The sequence below is a fragment of the Electrophorus electricus genome, chromosome 7 (genome assembly GCF_041902795.1).
Source record: "Electrophorus electricus isolate QZ-2024a chromosome 7, ASM4190279v1, whole genome shotgun sequence".
NCBI classification, from domain to species: domain Eukaryota; kingdom Metazoa; phylum Chordata; class Actinopteri; order Gymnotiformes; family Gymnotidae; genus Electrophorus; species Electrophorus electricus.
In genome coordinates, this window is record NC_137503.1 from 11,266,561 (window position 1) to 11,287,457 (window position 20,897).

A 20,897-nucleotide genomic window follows, 5' to 3' on the forward strand; every position below is an offset into this window, starting at 1 on the left:
ATGTTTCACTACCACTTCTGCCTGGGAAAATTCTGGTGATGACAAGTGTTGTAAAGCTTACATAAGTTCAGATGTGTAGATACCCACATTACCTACATAATATAGATGTGTAGATACCCACATAATCCAGATGTGTAGATTCACATATAACCTACATGTATAGATACCCACATACATCCAGAAAGTGTTGTGTAAAAAGTATGTGAACATTATTCATTTAAAAATGTTATATTACAAATTTGAATTCATTTGATAAATACAGGCATTTCACAAAGCATACTCAACAAAAACACAAAACATGATCACAATCCTGTCTAGCAACATACACATATCCTGGAACATGTAAACTGCATTTTATCATTCCAAATTCCCAAAGAAACAGGCAATTACTGACTGAGCGTGTTTGAGCTGCACTTTGTATACTAATGCAACTCGACGCAAAAGGACTCTTAATATGTATGACCTAATAAAGACATTGCTGAAAGGAAATACCCACATTATAAACTCAAGGCCCTCCATCATAAAAGTTTTCAGTGATACATGTTAAAATCGGACCACCTCAAAATAGTACCTATATTGTTACTTAATTCCTAATTCCTTCCATACATGATCATTTTTGGGGGTTTCTCACTCTCTCTCACTCTCTCTCCCTCACTCTCACATACACACACAAAATGAATAAATTACTTAAATCATAATTATGAAGAAAATTGGACATGTACAAAAAAAGAACCAAATAATGTCTGATATTAGCAATTATAATTACAAACTGTGGGAAAAGGAAGCCTGGGTTAAGGTATAAAATGATGGCAGAACAACTTCTGATGCTGGAATAGTTCACGTGGCTGGGTTAACATGCTTGGATTGGTTCTGGAAGATTAGCCCTCAGTCCATTTGCAAGCCCCATGCCAGTTTTAACTTCACACTTTTCACCTGCAGATGTACTCTAGTTACTGTAAATACAATTTGATTCCAGTTCCTTAGCCTGTTAGAGGGTGTAGAGGACTATGCCTAGTACTGTCTTGGTGGATGGACATTATTAATTGTGCCATTCTTCATAGGTAGTTCTTAAGGATTATTATTTCCTTTCATTTCTCAACCTTGAGGATGTATGGTTTAAGTTGCAGCCAACATATATTGTACTAGGACGGATTTAAAAAAATTGTAGTGCATTTGTTTTAATTAGGTCAAGTTTAGAGGACCTTAGAAGAACACACACCATTTTTCACACACATGCAGACACCAACACACACACACACGCAGACAACAATGCATACACACACACACACACACACACACACACACACACACACACACACACACACTAGCTCTCTCTCTCTCGTGCTCTCTCGAACCACGTGCTGAGGTTACGAGTCTTTGAGCATGTTAATGCGGGCAAAGATCTTGAGTGCTGGACCTAATTTGATATTCATAGCACTCATTAGGTGGTCCTCCTTCAGTAGCAGCATGGCCTGTCCATCAATCTCCTGAGAACGAAACTCATCAGCAATCTCTTGGCAGCCTGTCGTATTCATGGCAACAAGAAACAAGAAGTTTCTCTTAGTATAATGTATATAAAGGTAAGGCATAAACAACTGCAGTGTTTTTCTTTAGTGAAAACATTGCACACTCCTAAGTACAGAAATAGTTTTTTTAATTACCTGTTACCTATCTATTAACTATAACAAATATAACATGAATTTATGATAAGCAGCTCAAAGAGCCACTGACCTGGAAGTGAGCGGATGAACTCAAATACTTCCTGTACGTTCCAGTTGGTGGGGTCACATGGCAGGAAGTGTTGGCTGAGAAGAGGAAGCTCTTCCGGGTCAGGGGTAGCGACCCCTCGGGGTGGCCCCATGGGGCCAGAGCTGGCTGCAGACAGGGGGGAGGGGGGCTCCTCGTAGCTGGAAATGTCTGAGCAGGGGCTGGACTCTCCCTGGCTGGGCTGGGAGGGCAGCGGGGAGGACACAGACTCCCCCTGAGACTGCTGAGGCCCAGACAGCTTCTGCAGGTACAAACACACAATGTCACCTCTGAGGTGGCATGTGGAACACCCACAGATGGTTTTGCCCTAAATCATATATAGCATTTTTAATGTCACACCCAAAGACTATTGAGGTCTGTGTATAACCACTGCACTTGTCAAAAACAACTTCCTATAGACAAGAGAGATGCACCTGCACATTGGTTAAATTCTTCATAGGATATGCTATAGAATATCAGGTGTGATATTGTGAGTGCAGATAATTGCAGGATCATATCCAGCAAAACACAGGTAAAGTTCATCTTCAGTGCATGCTCCATGTTCTGAACTAAATCTAAATGTGTTTGAACAGCGTCGGGAAGCTGTTAACCTGTTTCTTTGCCTCTGTGCTTCGGCGACCTCGACTGTGTGACCTTCGCCTCCAACGACTGGCTGTTTTGGTCCTGTCAGGGTGGAAGAGACCAATCCGCTTTGTGCACCCGACGTTGTACCTGGTGAAGAGTAATGCAAGCTAGGATCCATAAAAGCCTCCGGCAGTCTCTCTTGCAGTGGCCCACCACTGTTGCATTACCTTGAAGGAAGCTTTAATGCTAAACCACTTTACCGTTTCGCACACACCACCGAACAGAAGCGCTTGGAGCCTTTAAACTTGTAGGCAAAGTCAACCCAGCCGCACAGCTCACATGTCAGCTTGGGCTCATCTGGCTCATCCTCACCCCGCCCTGTCAGCTCTGGGAGAACAGCAAAAAGCACACGCAGGAAACATGCAGGGGTCGATCTGATACAGGCTGATGTATTTGACACTCTTCAGTTATTCATGATTGTTTGGAAATAGCAACAATTCTAGCACATGCTGGACGAATTAGTAAACTAGCCCTCACACATGGTGGTGTATTTCCCACCTTGTGGTGCTGGTTCTTCAGGCTCTGAGTCGGTGGTATTGGGGGCATTGCTGAGGGGGGTTTTCTCTGGGTCTGAAGGCAACTGTTCTGCTTTCTTAAGGTTGTCAGTCTGAACCAGAGGCCTCTCAACCTGCAAATACAACATTCATTTAGCCAGCAACACACAGTTGCGCAAATGCACACAAATGCAGCTACACTATGATTTTATGTTATTTGAAGTTCAATGGAACAGAACTTCACAATAGATTCTGAAGTCCTGTTCTGACAAGCATGCCAATGAAAACGCTTGTAATTTAATTCACAATGATTGTACAATCACTGACCACAAGAGGGCGGCGTGAAATGTTCAATTCCCACAGTCTTTTGGGTATTGCTCCACAGTGGAGACAGACGGTGTTTGTTTGTGTCATCACTATACTCGTTAGCCTGGCTCTCTGAGATCTGAACAGAGTTGTTTTCCACTCTCAGAGGACAATGAAGCTTACTCACAGGGAATGGTTCAGCTCCCTCCTGGATAACAAAGCCCTCAATGACGTGTGTTAAGACGTGGGGTTTCACAATGGCTTGAGGTGGTTTGCTTTCCCCATTCTGTGGGGTGCTGCCTGTTGTAGCTGGCGTTTCATTCTCGGTTCCTGAGGTCATGGCCGGCGTCACTCCGGTCCCCGTGGTGGCACACGGCGTCTCTGCAGAGCCTAGATGAGAATTCTATGGTGTACTTCTCTCCATAGGAACCACAAAACACCAGCATCAAAAAAGTACAAGGCTGGTGAAAAGACCATGCTTCAAACCTGAACAGCTTTTGCAGTTGGTGTTGTTAACGTCTTACAATCATAACTGTATAAATGATAACCGAGACATGTAATAACTAGCCTGTGTTATGTCATTTATAGTTACAGAATGGAAGAACACTGAACAATGCAACACACACACACACACACACACACACACACACACTCACTCTCTCTCTCTCTCTCTCTCTCTCTCTCTCTCTCTCCTGGCACAAACCAAAACACTGGGCAACAGCATTAATTAACAGGCAAAGCTCACCGAGGTAGTACAAAACCTGCTTAGCTTTAGCAGCATTATCCAGTTCTGTCTGAAAACACGTGGGAAGTCTCATTCCATACTTTACAGAAGATACTGCCCTCTGCGCATATGGCTCGCACGGTGCCTGCAGCTCTTCCTCTACCTCACTCCCTCGCTGAAGACGGCTTCACTCTGCATCCACTTTCATGGGAATCACACACTTCTCTTCTACATCACCAGCCCCCCTCCCTCTCCTTATTTTGGCACCAGCCTCCCACTCCTGAAAGGAGCACACCCATTACAACAAATCCGGTTCATAATATGGGAGCAAGAAATGATTGTTTTTTTTCCCTTCTGCAGCTGTGGTTGCAACATCGCCTGAACCACCAAATTGATTTCTGAAAGAATAAACCCATGTTTTGCTTCAGCCACAGCTCCACTGCTCATTCTAAACTGGGAACTGAATGTCCTGTCACATTCCTGGCTCAAACAGTTGCAGGCGTTTATAGCCCCGATTATGTAGTGAATTAACCGACTTATAAGGTAGCCTGGCAAGTTCTGCTCATATTATCAGCTTAATCTTTTGAATGTCTGTTTTATTTTTAGATCTGAAAGTGGTCAAGCTATTTTGAACAGTGATGTATGTAAGCATTTGTGTGTGTGTGTGTGTGTGTGTTTGTGTGTGTTTGGGAATCTTAGTTTGGACTAAACTATGAATCCAGGAAAGCACATGCTATTCTATAAAAGGGTTTTGTGGCTTTCTCTTTTCCACTTTAGAAAAAGCAGCAGGAGTGACAGTGGAGAACGCTTGATGTTCTCTTTCAGGAATATGGATGCTCCTTATAGGAATCCAACAACAACTGAAAGACCTTTCTCTTGAAAATTATTACAAACAATTATTACAGAAAAGGCTATCAAGCACCTTTCTCAGATTTGTTATCAAGTATATTCATTCCTTTTATGGCTTTAAGTACATTAAGTATACTAAGCATTCAAATTAAGTGAAAGTCTTATGCTCAGTGAGTCCCCACATTTAGTGTTGCATTCTAGAAGTTCTAAGGCTCATGTCAATCACGCAGGGCGGGCCACTGTACCTTGTGTTTGGCAGGTGACGGTTCCTGTATCAGCTTTGGGTGGCTCTGGAGGGCCAATGTCTTGGGATGGCGTAGCTGTGGGGACCTGTGCACCCATTGGAGGGCAAATCTCCCTCATCACCAGAGATGTAGGCTTATCCTTACTGTCCTGAGCAAGTCTGGAGGACTGAGACAGAGGAGAGGAGATGAGAGGGTGAGTGAGGGTGGGCCAAACAAGAGAGATCTAATTTTTTATTTCTGGGTGTTCAAACTAGTTGTTGGGTGAGTCAGAGTAGAGCAGTAGCATACCTGGCTATGTGCAGGCTGAATTTGCAGGTTGATGGCTGTTAGCTGCACGGGCTGAGGTTTGGTCTGGCCCAGGCCTAACTGGGCCCCATGCTGGCTCACAGTGGAGTGGAAGATGGTGGCCTGCTGGCTTGGGGCCGGACACTGGCTGTGCGTTGGTGGTTTGGGCAGCACGGGCATTGGTCCTCCCACTGAGGAGCTCTGGGTGGAGCTCTGGATGCCCAGTGAGGCAGTCTGTGGGTGTGACTGGATAGAGGTGGTCTGCAATAATTGGGTCTGCATTCGAGGAGTGGGTGGAGCTTGGGGCTGAATGACGAACTGTTGTGGTTGCTGCTTGATCAAGGCTTGAGGCTGAATCTGGGCATATGCTGGCAAGAACACACATGTACACATATACATATATGGACATAAATGTCAAATTTAATATGATTGTATACTATTGCCAAGAGCTATTTGTGTTATCGCTTTGCATAACCTTAAAAGAACACAATGAAAGTACACAAGAAATTTAAATGATATTTAAATAAAAAAACAGAAGCACAAGTCTTTTGCAGAATGATGTGGTGGACAGTAGCAAAAATTGCATATTTGGAATGCAAATGTGACACATAAAACAAAGATAACCAAGTTACAGATGAAGAATGGAGACACTTGTCTATGAAAATGAAGACAAACAACCAAATTTAACTGTGTTATTGGCAGTGTTTTGTGCAAATTCATAATACTCAAATATTCTGGATTATTCGAGTACTGAGACACTACAAAAATGTGTGTATATATATATATATATATATATATATATATATATATATATATATATATATATATATATATATATATATATCACATACATACATACATACATACATACATACATACACACACACACATACATACACACACACACACACACACACACACACACACAACACTACACACTGATTACAAAAATGCATCTTATGAGTGTAAAATTCTACATCTATCCACACCCACCACCCCATTTACACTGATGAGGGTGCCACTTCCATCAGAGTGCCACTGCTCACGGCATATTCTGTGTGGAGGACCCCTCCACACAGTGTTGGCATAAGTGTACCCCTCCACAGTGTTGGCATTTGGCATTATGTGTTGGCATAAGTGTATCAGATACAGTTGTGTTCTTGGAGTTTTTATATGCATCAGTGTCACTGCCGTGTGAAAAATGGTGCACTGTTTAAATCTACTCTGGTACAGCAACTCTACTGAAGAAGAGCTCTAGCATGGCTAACAGAAAAGGTGAATAGAAACAGATGGACTCTAGCCTCTAACTGTCCCCCTTCAAACAGTTCCACATAAAGAAATGCTTTTAATGGAGTGAGTGGTGGACACACATACATGCAGACACATAAATGTAAATATCATTTCATTAAATCATCCATTTGAGTAGTCCACTGTAGTAAAGCTCCCCTTATTGCCTCTCTATAAACTGCTGTTCTCCATTTTATAACAGAATTCTAGTGTTTGGAGCATAACCACTGTATCTAGAAAAAAACTGCAACAGAACTCAGATTTGTTTTTGTACTGTACAGCTTTGTGACTGCATGATGCTGGAAATTGTGTTAAACTTTGCAGCTGACTCATCATGGGTCTGGCCCTACCTCAGTACAAACTGTCACTGGAGAGCCAACAGGTTAGCTAATTTGTAGTGTCAGTATGTAGCTGGTGTGTGTGTCTGTGTGTGAAGAGAGGGAAAAAAAAAAAAAGTGTGAGGGATGGTGGGGGGGGGGGTGTTTTTGGGGCAGGCAGGCCTTCTTTTACTGAATACTGGTTAAAAGTAGCAAAGCTCTGGGCCACTGTAAACCTCCCCTAATGACAAACAGAAAAAAGAAAGAATGTACTTTTCTCTGTTCTTTGGATGGCGTGGGATAGTGGATTCTGTAGCCTCCCTTCTATCGTTCTGTTTTTTTTTTGCTCTCTCCCCTCTCTGTCTCTCTCTCCCTCAGAGAAAAGAAGCTGATGAGTTAATCTCTTTAGACTGCGGAACACAGCCCTGGAAAACCCCAGACTTCCCGGCTTCATTTTTTTTCCAGCAAAGCCACAGCAAACATTAGTTTATGTCATGGACTACTTTATGTGGCCGTATAATCAAATATACAATGAATATGCATTTAATATGCAATGAATTCTTCTCTCTCATACACACATGCAGGCACACACACACACACACACACACACACACACACACACACACACACACACACACACACACACACACACACACACACACACACAATCACTACCACTATGTGCATACAGACTTTCTGTGTTCCTGTTTTTAACACTTTTGCTAATGTTCACCTTCATTTTAAACTGTTATTCCCACTTTAAAATCACATCCACCCACACAGTTTATGTACCCAAACCATGTATATGTATGTATGAACACACACAGACACACAGACACAGACACACAGACACAGACAGACACACACACACAGACACACACACACACAGACACACACACAGACACACACACACACAGACACACAGACACACACACAGATTTACATGTAATATGTGCTGTTTGCTTGGACAGAAGACATGCAGCCACGGAGGCCCTGCTGCCAAGCAAATAAACACCTTTCAAAAAGATTCAATGCATCCTGTACAATGAAGTGTTTCGGCTAAGAAGCTAACGGGACTTTAGACTCAGTGAACACCAAGCTTACACCTAACAGTCAGGAAAACAGAGAGCCAAACAGCTCTGGCTGCCCTCTGGAGTTTAATGCCATAGCAACCCAACCTGTGCACAATACTCAGAGCCTCTGTGTCTGTGGCTGTCCCCTACTGAGACTTCAAAAGAAACATAATTCATGTTGCCCCTAAACAAATGAGTATACACTCCACCTTTAACAGCCACCAACTTATACAATGGTGTGTGTGTGTGTGTGTGTGTGTGTGTGTGTGTGTGTGTGTTTCTAAACCCCTCAGATGAGAGATGAATGAAGTATTGGTGTTAGCCACAGGGCCTCTCTCAGTGAAGCTTGCTAATGGCTGCCACAAGTTTTCACACACCACCACCACCACAGGTAGGGGTCCTACCTGGGCCCAGCATTTGCTGACGTTACTCCAAATGGTGGAGCTGTGTGGTGTACACCGGGGCCAGCTCTGCACCTCAGTCTCTATGCCCCCAAGGATCTGCAGCTGCACTGAGCTAATGCAGATAACCATGCTGACCAAATGTAGTACTAATGAAGTAAAAGTGACCAAACATAGTAGTAATTTATTAATGCTCACTTGCTGGAAAGACCTGGCACTCATGTTAAGCTGCAATTCTCATTTTGTTTTGGACAGTATTATAGCACAAGGGTGAAATTGCAGGAGAAGGGCAGGTGTTCTAGAACCTTCAGCTCACCAGTACTAACTGTAGTGTGGTCAAGTCTAATTAATTAGCCCTAGGGTTTCTGGGAAGGGAGTCATTTCTTTCCGAGTCACTTTACAAAGTTTTAGAAGTTCTTCAAGCACAATTTAATAAATCCCATTGTGGCTTATACAAAATAATCAAAGCTATTAAGGAACTGTTAGCATTAAATTAAATTAAATGCAAATTAAGCCATGCTAACACTTATCTAACTTTTGTGCATTATTAGACATTAGCATTGTTGTTAGCATCATTTAGGTGACATGTTCCTCTAAGATCTGACTGTGGTTGGCAATGTGATCATGGCACTTGCCAATGTTTTGAGTTCCAGGCGGCCCAAAACAAAATGAGAACTCCAGCTTAGCATGAGCTACAGAGCTTTATGGCACATGAGCTACTATGTTTTAGTCAGCATTATTACACAGATGACAAACCACTTTTGTAAGTCGTTCTGGATATGAGCATCTGCTAAATGCCAAAAATGTAAATGTACCTGGTGCAATAAGGGGATGGGAGGACGTCACGCTGCGGCTCATATTTACGGCCTTGGCTTCCACTTCCCCCCCGCTGTCTAGCTTCTTTGGCCCATCCCCGCTGGCTGCGGTCAGCGGCCCCTTCCCTGCCCCGCTCCCCAAGCTGGAGGAGCTCTGGATGGGACTCTTGATGAGTGGTGTGGGCTGGATGGAGACCGAGGTCTGCTTTAGGCTCAGGGCCTGCAGGCCTGTGGATGGAGAGGAAGACGATGCCCCCTGCTGGCTACGCAGGGCAAGATTCTGCACCTAGGACAGATATTTGGAATATATATATATTCACTCTGTTTATGCAATTTGTGGGTGCAGTTAATGTACTGTGTAAGTTCAATGTGTAAGTTTCCACAGGTGAATAGGTTTTGTCTGTATGTGGCCTGTGCAAGCTGGCAGGCATGTATGTATGCATGTATGTATGCATGTACCTGTGCAGATGCAGACTGGGTGTTGCTGTTGGCACTGGTCTCTGACTGCAAGGCAGTCACGGTGGCTGTGGGAGCAAGGATCAGCTGGGGAGACAGAGGAACTGCACGACCCAGACTCCTAGCTACGTGCACCAGGTTGCTTTGCTGAGCCTGCAAACACACGCACACAGACACACACACACACAATTACAATTTGGCGCTAAGACACTTGGTCAAGTTACAAGTTTCAAGCTTATAGTTTTATATATTTTCACTCCAAATTTTAGGACAAATATTTTTACCTTCGCAATTCACTGAAAGCTATTTTCAGTCTTGAGTGCTGGCATGTGAATGTGGCCCAATATGTTACAGCTCTTGTCTGAGATAGTAAAAGAACTAGCAAGGCCCTGAAGATATTTATGTGTACTGTATGCATATGCAAGCTCACCATCTGAGCACGCAGGTACATCTGTGCCTGGCTGGCAGTGAGGGTGGGGCTTGAGCCATTGCCTAACAGCACTGCCTGCTGTGAGATTCCAGAAGGGGCGGGGTTTACAGTCTGGGCACGGCTTATTAACTGAGCAGTAGCAGGAGACGTGGTTAAATTAATCTGACAGAGAGAATATCACATATACAAGTATTGCAATCCATACTCAAATTGAACATCCCTACATATCAAAAGTGTCACTATATACTTAGTCTGCCTTTGGTATCTGCAAAGAATGCCTACTTTAACAGAGTATAATTAGAGTCTGAATTCATGAGCACCACAGCTATTGAGCTTGTCTTTAGCTGAAACTACCTGTAAAGTGCTGAGCTCTATGCAGACTTACCGTAGTCTGTGAAGAACCAGTCTGCGTGGATGACGTCCCATTCTGGGAGGAGTTTTGCCTCCCAGCAGCTATACTGGCCTGAGAGAGAGAGAGAAACAGAGAGAAAGAAAAAGTGAGCGAGAAAGACAGAGAAGGAGAGGGAGGAATATGGAGGTAGGAATATTACACAAGAAGCTGCAGTGTGGCCGATTGTGGAAGTAGGTGGCCACCATACAAGCTTCAAAGGCTCCACGCTCTCCACAAGCTGTACACGCTCCACATACTCCACACGCCGTATGGGTGAGGTTCGCACCTGCTGCACTGCGGCCAGGCTCTGGAGCTGCGCTGTGCTTAGGTGCTGCTGCTGGAGGGCTGCAGTCTGCAGCATGAGGTGCTGCTGCTGTGCTGCGTACATCTGTTGCAGGTACTGCGCCGCCGTGCTTGGCTGCCGGTGCAGGGCCTGCTGGATCACCTGCAGCACATGCACACCACATGGAGCACTGCTGGAGCATCAATGAGCACTTCATTACATGGGGAGAAAAGGGACATGGCCACGGACCAACCGTGACTGGCTGCCCAGGTTCCTCTTGTAATTTGACCTGTAAAGAGATTGCCTGCACCGTCAAAAATTCTTACATTTGATTCTCTAGATCTGGACACCTTAGTGTTTGTCGCCATCTTTTGGTCAAAAACGGAACAATGGAAGTATTCTAAGAAGTGCTGAAGGGAAACCTCAACCACGAGATCGAGTTGCATCATATCCCTTCATTCCTTTTCACTTCCTGTATTTCTAATGCATTCTTTAAAGTGCTGACATGGAGCACTATTAACACAAATGTGCTCAGACTGCAGCTTCCACACGGATATCCACACAGACAAAACAAGCAGGGCTGCACTGTAGCCTTCTTTTGAACCAGAAACATGGCTAGCTACATCAGAGCTGCAGAAACACGCACCTACATAGCAACTGAAATAGGGATTATTGCTGTATTCGTGCATTTACAAGAAACAGACATGATGCAATGAGCAGTGATTTAATCCTCTAATCAAAATTTCAGGACTTTTTGATCAAAGTATGATTCTTAAGATGTTATAATGAAAATGACAGTACAAATACTGAAATTTATATTCCAAAATATTTGAATATATGAACTGGCATTTCTTAGGACTAGCTAAGCCACTACTGAAAATGAAGCCAAGCTGCTGAACGCATTGCGATTGTCCCGAGACTTACAGCAGTGCGAGAGCTCACGGCACCATCTTCCTTCTTAGCTGCGATTTTCCTCCTGCTCTCCTCCTGCCACTCAGTGTCAGAGACCTGAGTCCTGAACGTCTTTTCTCTTTCTGCTGCGGCCAGTGGCTCCTCCTCGCACCTCCTCCTGGCCCCTCCCCCTGCCTGGGCTTTCATGCCGGACTGGCCTTTGCCATACAGTTGCTAGGCAACAGTTAGATGAGACTCTGTCCACAGTTCTAGGCTGGTGTACAGCTGAGCATGTCCTGAGCAGCTTGCATCTTCTGACCGTGCAGCTAACACACAGATGTGTGGGCATGTGGGATTCACATCCCTCATGTAGACTCAGATAGTTGCTCCATGCTTGCTTAATGTTGTTCTGCCAATGCTATTATTTTCATTATGTAAAATTCATAATTTATGTAAAATGATGAAACATAAAAAGTATGGCTGGCCCACTAGATTCATGGCTGTACCTATGACCCCAGCAGCACTGGATGTAAAATCCAGTCCTGAACAAGATTTCAATACGATTGGTTTGCCTGTAAGGTCAAAGGTCAGGGTTCTTGCAGACTAGAAGGGAGGTTTATGTTGAACAGTAACCATGGTAACCTGATAAAGTCATCTGTAAATGCCTGCAAAAGCTTTAGCTGCAATTATGGGGTACCCCAGCTACAAACAAACCCTATTAAAGGTAGAGCGGGCATAACAACAATGCAATCTATGGCATACATGAAGTGGCAAAAAGGTTTTTTAAAAAGAGTGAAATTAACGTTCTTTGCATATCAGGTCTGAACTCGGGTCCTGTGCTGCAGTCCTCTCCTCTCTGAGATGTCAGCCTGGGGAGATTTTTTGATGGCATGCATTTCCTAAAGTTGACCAGTAGGTGGAAACATATTCAAATTACTGAGACTGGCTCTGGTATATGGTCAGTCAGTATTCTTGGGAGATTTGTGTGACTAGGATATATAAGTTGGGTATCGGGGTTTTGTGTTACCTTTTTCCATTGGGACGTGATTTGCTTTTATATATTTTAATGGTCTTTGCTTTGGTGTAGTATTGTGAGAGTTTGCATTAGTCATGTGTATGAGTAGCTGCACATGCAATTCAAAGTGTCTTTAATAGTGAAACCCCTGTTTGTGTGTGTGTGTGTGTGTGTGTGTGTGTGTGTGTGTGTGTGTGTGTGTGTGTGTGTATCCTTACCTGTACAGTCTGTCGGTCAGGTATCCCACTATACACCGATATCTGCGGCACAGTCTGTCTGCTGCTGTTAGTACTGCTGGTGGAGCTGACACTGCTGCTGTTGGGGACTGTGGGGGTGGAGGTGGTGATGGTGCTGGGTGTGTTGGAAGTGCTGCTGGTGAGAGAGGAACTGGTAGTGGAGGAGCTGGACATGCTCGTGTTGCTGGCACTGGAGGCAGGAGGACCCTGCTCACCCTCCATGGTGCCACCCCGACGTCTCACCTTTGACCCACGACTGCCTCGCTGGCACACCCGACGCAAGCTAGAAAGAGAGAGAGAAGAGAGAGAAAGAAAGAGAAAAGAGAATGTCAAGACAAGTAAACCTGTCTGAAATTCAGAGTACACTCTTATCTCACTCAGTGTCTGCTAACTACTGTCATGTTAACAATAGCAGTGTCATTGGCAACACACTAAATGGATACTGACGTGCCCAAGTGTGCAAATGTATGTAGGTACCTTGGATACTGTGCCAGATAGACACTGGTCTCTATTTACTCATGTTAAAATGATATAAAAATAGGAATAAATGGAAAATAAATAGTAGATTTCAGTTTCAGCTTTGTTTATGAGCTGAATTTTGTTTACTACTACTATTACAGGTTCAGAGTTTTAAAGGAGTCTGTAGGTCACACATATAAAAGTTTTAATATGTTTCACGTTTAAAGTTACAAGCTGCTGTAGTATTAATTTATTACTGTTTCTGGGACATTTCTATAACCAGTCTGTAACTCAGTTTGATCATTTCCAGAAGATTCACAAATCATTATGCTTACATATCAAATCAAACAGTTAAACATCTGCCAGCACTGTGTAGAAAAGACTGGAGCATTCTTTGACTGAGTCTCTTCCTCCACAGTCACCATAAACATTGAAAAAAAGCAGAGTGGTGCTTAACAACGATGTATTCTATGGTGTAGATAAAGTGAAAAAGTCAAAGATTGAAAGGAAAGGGCTTTATGTAGCAGGTCTGAACTCAAGTAGACCTGGATGAGATGTCTGATATTTTTTGTGCCTTCACTTCTGAAGAAATGACAACCATGTTACTAGCTTTTTAATTGTATTTTTTCTCAGAAAAAGCAAATGCCAAGAACTGTGCCTCAGTTAACATTTTGGTCTGAAGTCTCACGTTATGGAAACAAGCCTGGGTAAACAGGGGAGAGAATTCTTTTAATTCTGCATCCCCACCTTATGGCAAGTGCACACGGTTCAGATTTTAGAGAACAAACAATGTTCCACCTCACTTGGCTTTTGTGATTTGTTTGAGAGTCTTGCTATTTTTATTCATGGTTGTGTTAGAATTTAGCAGCATGTGTTTTTATTAGAGACAGAGAAAACAGACGTATCACCAAAAGAGATTCACCGATGGGGAGATATTTCAAACTCTCATCGTTCTAACAATAGTCATAATCATAGCTAACCAGAAGTAATGTATGGCAAGTAGCCACTTCAACTGAAGAGTTATCCATCTTACAACACACATATACACACACACACATACATACACACACTTATACATATACATATACAAACACCCCCAGACACACAGATGCAGAGAGGCACACACACACACACGCGCTTATCTTGACTGTTCGGTTAATAGAATTGTGAATGCCCCCCCTCTTGGACTGAGCCCCGGGACCAGAGGTTAAGAGAATTAGGAAATGGAGAGAGAGAGGGAGAGAGAGAGAGAGAAAGAGAGATGGGGAGCACTGAACCGCTTCAGTTCATTTGCCACGTACACACGAGAGCTACAGTCCCTACAACCTGAAAGTCCCTTATCCCTCTACCTCTGCATACAATCCCCAGCCTCCCTTAAATGATCATCCTTATACGTTGTCTAAGTGGGACATCAAATAAGACAGTCTGTGTATCCATGTCCCCACAGACAATCTCCTGAGCTATGAAGAGTTAATGAATTATAGGCACGGTAATTAGATATTCTAAATATAAGATGGATCTTAGTACTGCACACTGATGGAAATGCATAAGGGAAATCATCCTCACAGGATGATTTGAATAGTATTCCTACGAAATGAGTGAAAATTGTTCGTTTGATGATAAAGGCGCAGCAACATATTGACCATTCTGTCTGCCAACAGTTCTTTGGTGTGGTAATTGCAGAAGTCACTTATGACTGAAATTAATGAATTAATTAAGTGATTTTATATACAGTACCATCGGTAGCATTACTATCATCATCCTCATTATCACCATCACGTATCACTATCCGCATCATTTGTAAACTAATTCTAAAACAACTCATTCTCTAAGTGTTGAACAAAAAACCATTACAAAACATCAAAGAAATCCAGCACCCACACATATAAATAGCTCAACAAAGAATACTGATCCGCGTATTATAATCGGCATTTACGCAGGTGCGCGGCGAACTCTCACGGTGAAATCTAGCTCCACGATTTCCTCCTCTACGTTCAACACACCACACACCTACAGGACACCCCACATAACACCGGTATCGCATGTAGACAGCTCGCAAAGCCACCCTCCGCTGACTCCACGCTCCTTTTAACAGCAGACACGATAGGGTGCACCCGAGGTGCGAGGGACCGGCAGCGACGGTGCAGACAGACAACCGTGTGGGATCTGACGAGACGCAGACTGGGAAACAACGATGGATTTAAAACAGATACACAACTTAAAGTTTGGGGACAGAGGCACAGACGGACAGAGTAGGAGATCACAGGACTCTGTATTTTGAAAGCTGAGAGAGTGCAGAACGCAAAGAGCGAAAATAAACATAGGCATATTTGACAGAGACGTCCGGGCCAGCCGGAGAGAGACGGAGCGCCTCGATGAGACAAAGCCCAGCTCCTACCTCCTGTGTGGGGCTGCACGGGCTCCTGTCGTCCCCGTGGTAAGCCCCATCCCCCGGGACCCTGTCGCTTCTTTGTCTGACGCGTGTGTGTGAGCGTGCGCGCGTGTATATCCCAGTTCAGCCTCCTTGCAGAGTGCATCCGCCGTGCCAGCCACCTCGCGCTCTCTATCGTGCTCACACGCGCAAAAGCACGCAAGCCCTCTGCCTCTTTCCACCCTGATTATGTGGTTTCCTAGCGACAGCCAAAGGGGGGGGGGGGTGCCTTTCGGAATCCCAATCTAGAGACCCATGCTGATTGGACAATCAGATTCCTCTAATGAAGCGGATAGTACTGATTTTTAAATCCTATTTCATAACTATAACCAACTCCCTTTAACAGAATATTTACTGGAACCAGTGAAAGGTTTTTGTGCATTCTGTTCTGAAGAAATGACAGGACTATGTTATTAGCTTTTTCACTGTAATGTTTACCAAAAAAATCTAATGCTAAGAACTGTTTTTTTCAATTAACATTTTGTAGAGACAGGTCCAATTTCAGTAAAGTAAAAATCCCAGTAATAAAGATCATTTAAAAACATTTGGTCTATGGCATATACTATTCAGTTTACCTATTAAACTCCAGGCTTCCTATTTGGGTGTTAATGTTAAAACACATTATTCGGTAACTACTGTGAATTGTTTTAGGTGAAAACTACAAGAAAACTGATATGAAATATTTGTAGTTACAAGAGTGAAGAATTAAAGCCTGGACTGACTCCTACATCTTGGGAATATAAGGGGTTAATTTGATGGACTATAATATGGAAAGGAGGACAGGCAGAAACTAAAACAAGAGATCTGAAGATGAAATTCCATTAAGGACGGCAAGTAAAATCACAAGGTCATTCTTAATGGCTCTTCTTAATGAGGCCTTTACTTGTTAATCAGAACTGCCATATTAATTGTAGTAAATGATTTTATCCAATGGTGGAATCACAGTAAACACTATAAAGAATGGTTTCACATTGTCATGAACCAATAGGCAATTGCATTTTTAGCACTCTACAACTAGTGTAGCACCTTACAATACTCAAAATAAAAAATACAAGAGATTTGCCTAGCTTCAGTGGAGTAAAATGGATGCTAAATTGAGCCACTTATTTTCTCTCGGTAGCATCTGATAGAAGCTGTGCCTGGTGAAATGGATTTCCCTTGCATGTGAGTAAAATATCATATTGATTGCAGTCAGGCAGGCATGAACGTCACTGATTGTACTTCACCTATTAGCATATAGATTAGCTGTTGGTAGGGGCATGAGAATAAATTATAACAGAACGTGTGGAAAGGCTGATGGAGAGAGGGAGAGACTGGGAATCAGGCAGAGTGAAACAGAGATGAGGAGATAAGGAAAAAGAGTATGGAAAAGGAGAAAAGGGAGAAAGAGAAGGTAGAGACATTAACAAATGTAGAATATAACAGATTAAGAGAAAGAGGATACAAAAATATATATTAGCCAGTTACTGAAACCGATAGTCGAATGAAAACAGATAGATGTATGGATGGAACAGGGAAGGATTGAAAGATGGAGAATGAATGGTAAAGAATGACAGAGGGAATAGAAAAAAATAGAGAGAGAAATAACGAGACTGGAAGGGGAGAGAGATGGAAAGACAGAATATTCTAAAGGGGTGGGGGAATAAAGAGAGGAGGCATAGATACAGTGAAATGAGGTGGCGGCGTGAGCCGCGGTGGGGGGAGTGCTGTCTGTCTGCTCTGGGTTTGATCCACATTAGCTACCCACTCAGCCAGGCAGCAGCAACTGAGTGGGGGCAGGGATGGACAGACATGGGAGGAGAGCCTGAGAGACAAAACGCACTCGCCATGGGCAGACGCTGACAGCGGGGCTTTGCAACTTCCTCCAACCCCAGGCCGGGCACCAGAGCAAAGGCAGCACATTTACACTGAAGGTGCAGTTAAAAGCTACCATGACACATTCATGACTCTGCTCACCTTTTCCAGCAGTTTCTGGCTTGTTCCTGCTGCTGTAGCAGGATAACGTGAGGGGCGCTCATCACCCTAACGTTACTGCTGCTGCTGAGCTCTTTGAGCCACCTCTTGGCAACTTTTTAACCATTAAATTGTGTGTGCTTCTTATGCACTTGATTAACTCTGCCCCTGGCTCTCAGCAAACTCCCAATACTTTATGGACAGAGCAAGTCATAGTCTGGACTTGGACAAGCAGGATGTTGTGGTTCTCATTTGCATCCTAGCATGTGCAGGGCTACTCCAAGTCTAGGCAACCTCATTGTTTGTTGACCTGAAAATGTTAAAATGTACTGAAAGTGGCAGCACAATGAAACTCAAGACCTAAAACAAGGATCGAACCTCACAGGTCGATACACCTTTGAAGCGCATCCTATAACAGGTGCCCACAGAAATGTACAATGGCACAAGTCTTGCTAAATCACCTCGCTAAGCTGGCACTTTCCTTAACTTTTAAATGAGCAATGGTGTAATTAGCCAGTGATGTACATCTAGGACAGGTGTCCTCATAGCCCATACTTTGCCCCAGGACCCCCCCTGAGGCTTAGCTAATTGGTATCCCTTGGCTACTTCACTCAGTAGGAGTGGAGCTTATGCATGCAGAGATGTGTATTCCCCACTGACTGTGTGGGTCCAGGGGGTAGCTGGAGATCAATGCAGGGAATCTTGATGGAGTCTGGATGAGGAGCCCATGAATAACGTATACCATGGGTTGGGTTACCAGGGGCCTCCTCATTTTTATTAATAGGGATAAGATTATAACAGGCAATAATGAGCTCCTCAGGACCACAAAACCTGATTTAAGGATCACTTAGGTGGGTGCAACGAAAAACTTGCAATGATGGTCAAGGAACAACATACTATATTCAGAATCTCACACATCACATATAGCACATACAAGTTATTTGTGTATGTGTGTATCATGCATAAGTAAAATGTTTCTAGAGTTATAGTATTATTATTAGTAGTAGTATTATTATATAATAAGTATATTTTTCTCTCACACACACACACACACACACACACACACACACACACACATTATATATAGGTGTGTATGTATGTATGTTTATTATTATTTATTGAATAATTCCTAATTTTTTCATCCAATCAGTGACAAAGCTATGGCTCTGTCATGATTTCTGAAAACTTATTCTGAGTTCTGAAGTTTGTGTAACTTTATATAAGCAGGTGCTTATTCATGACGTTTTTCTTTTCTTTAAAGCACATTTGTCTGTTTAATGGATTCCAGTCAGCTATGCTGGCAGCTCCTTATCACTTGGGAGTGCACGCTCGCCATGACGACAGCATGATGTTCTCAAGTGCTGATGTCCTTGCTGCAGTTGCACTGAAAATGTCAGCTGCTGTTCTAGAAGTGTGAAGCTGAAGCTCAGAACGAGAGTCCAGCAGGCAGAGGCACTGGAGGCAGAGGGCCAGCGAGGCCCACTGGAGAAGCATCAGCCTAGAGGGATTGTGTTGGCTCGACAGCACACAGACATGGATGAACCCAGCAACTCAGTGCTGCCACTGCACCTGACATTTGGACTTCTCTGCTGACGCTCTGTTGCCATGTATTCAGGAAGAACTCATTCATGCATTTTTGATATCTCTCTCTCTCTCTCTCTCTCTCTCTCTCTCTCTCTCTCTCTCTCTCTCTCTCTCACGGATTGATTCAGTGTTTGAGCCTTGGATAAAAGAGAGACACTTGAACCTCTAATTCCTTCATGCGAGCTGCAGTTAGTGCAGTTAGCTTAAGTCCCTCTGCAATTAGCTGCCAGCCTCTCTCCCCGTGCACATGGACCTCATCACCTTGAGCCCAGCTCAGTTATTCGATAAAAGCACTTTCACTGCAGAAGTGGGATGGTTCCATGGCCCTCTCTGTATGGCATTATTAAGTTCTCTTCATCCCAGCATCCTAGTTTAGGGTATAGATCTACTTCGTGCTCTGCTATAGCATCTGAGATATGAACAACAGGGTACATGTTAACTGACATATTTTGCAACAAAAAATACAAGGAATGATAAAATTAAGAAATCTGAAGTGCATTTCTGTAGATAACTCTAGTAAATCTGATGTAATGATCTGTAGAATGTGTTAGGATGCAGAGCTGGGTTGTCTGAGGTTGAGAATGTAGATTAGGGAATTCCTACTTGAATAAAATGCAGTTGTTTTGGGACCTGGCATGGTTACTGCATGTTTCTAATTCTTTTCAAACTGTGCTTTAATTTGGCTGAAAACCTGCCTCGGCATCGCCAGAGAAAACCGCACATTAAACACACACACACACACACACACACACACGCGCACACACACGCGCACGCATACACACACGCGCACACGCACACACAGATATGCAAATAACAAACATTCAGATTGACCAGTGTAGAGTGATTTGGTGGACACACAAATTTCAATCTGGTCCATGTAGGATACTGGCGATAACATGACCTAGCTCTGACCCTTGATGTCAGTGTCTTACACTCACATGCGCACACATGCGCGCTCTCTCTTTCTCTCTCTCTCTCACTCACTCACTCACACACACACACACACACACACACACACACACAGGTCTAAAATGAGTAATATTCAAATACAGCCTTAAAATATCTCCCTACATGCGTTAAGATGCACCATACACTGAAATGGGCTTTGAGAACACAAGCAAACCTCCTCCATAAAAACAATTTGGCAGAAGTGGGTCACTTCTACTACTGCCTCAGTGCCTGTCCATCAGCCTGTCAGATCTGGTTCGCTCGCTCCTTTCAAGAGTCTGGAAGCATGCTGGCTCTCAGCGAGAAAACAAACATACACACACAAACACACACGCACGGACATACTATATGTCTCCTTAAGAGTCAAGTTTAAATAAATGAAAATTATAGTCTTGCAGTTAATAAAGCAAAACTAGCTTACCTTTAGCGTAGGCCTTGTCTTCCCCCTGGGTTTGAGTTCTTCCTGATTTCCTGCTATCCTACACCATTTCTGGGCTGTGCTGTGCGCTATGCGCTCGCTACAGACCAGAGACAGGAGAAGGAGGGGGTCGGGGGGAATCCACGCATTAGCATTCCAAAGGTCACGTGTGATCTGATTCCAGCCAATCATTGCTCACCGTGCAGCACTCTAGC

At 43.6% G+C, this 20,897-nt stretch overlaps 1 protein-coding gene across 5 annotated transcripts; it reads right to left on the reverse strand.

Annotated features, from left to right (window-relative positions):
- Positions 1-209: 209 nt before the first annotated feature.
- Positions 210-20,787, reverse strand: phc2b (polyhomeotic homolog 2b (Drosophila)). Of its 5 annotated transcripts, none has more exons than XM_027019205.3 (15): positions 20,686-20,787; positions 12,872-13,172; positions 10,751-10,909; positions 10,459-10,536; positions 10,074-10,235; positions 9,647-9,796; positions 9,188-9,473; positions 5,298-5,662; positions 5,010-5,175; positions 3,379-3,581; positions 2,890-3,019; positions 2,592-2,718; positions 2,358-2,478; positions 1,732-2,008; positions 210-1,522 (listed from the first exon to the last, which is right to left on the reverse strand). In XM_027019205.3, the coding sequence occupies exons 2-15, from the start codon at positions 13,109-13,111 to the stop codon at positions 1,368-1,370; spliced, it is 2,619 nt and encodes an 872-aa protein (XP_026875006.2). In that variant the 5' UTR covers positions 13,112-13,172; positions 20,686-20,787; the 3' UTR covers positions 210-1,367. The 5 variants fall into 5 exon arrangements, with proteins under 5 accessions (XP_026875006.2, XP_026875004.2, XP_026875002.2 ...); XM_027019203.3 differs by lacking the exon at positions 20,686-20,787 and adding an exon at positions 15,747-15,876 and having other exon boundaries at positions 10,074-10,202; XM_027019201.3 differs by lacking the exon at positions 20,686-20,787 and adding an exon at positions 15,747-15,876.
- Positions 20,788-20,897: the final 110 nt, after the last annotated feature.

Coding starts and splice junctions, on each gene's coding strand:
- phc2b (XM_027019201.3), bottom strand. CDS start 15,796: ATGGGGCTTACCACGGGGACGACAGGAGCCCGTGCAGCCCCACACAGG. Junction 5,663..9,187: donor CCATCCCCTTATTGCACCAG/GTACATTTACAT, acceptor TGTTCTTGCCAG/CATATGCCCAGATTCAGCCT. Junction 3,020..3,378: donor AGGGAGCTGAACCATTCCCT/GTGAGTAAGCTT, acceptor TTGTATTTGCAG/GTTGAGAGGCCTCTGGTTCA.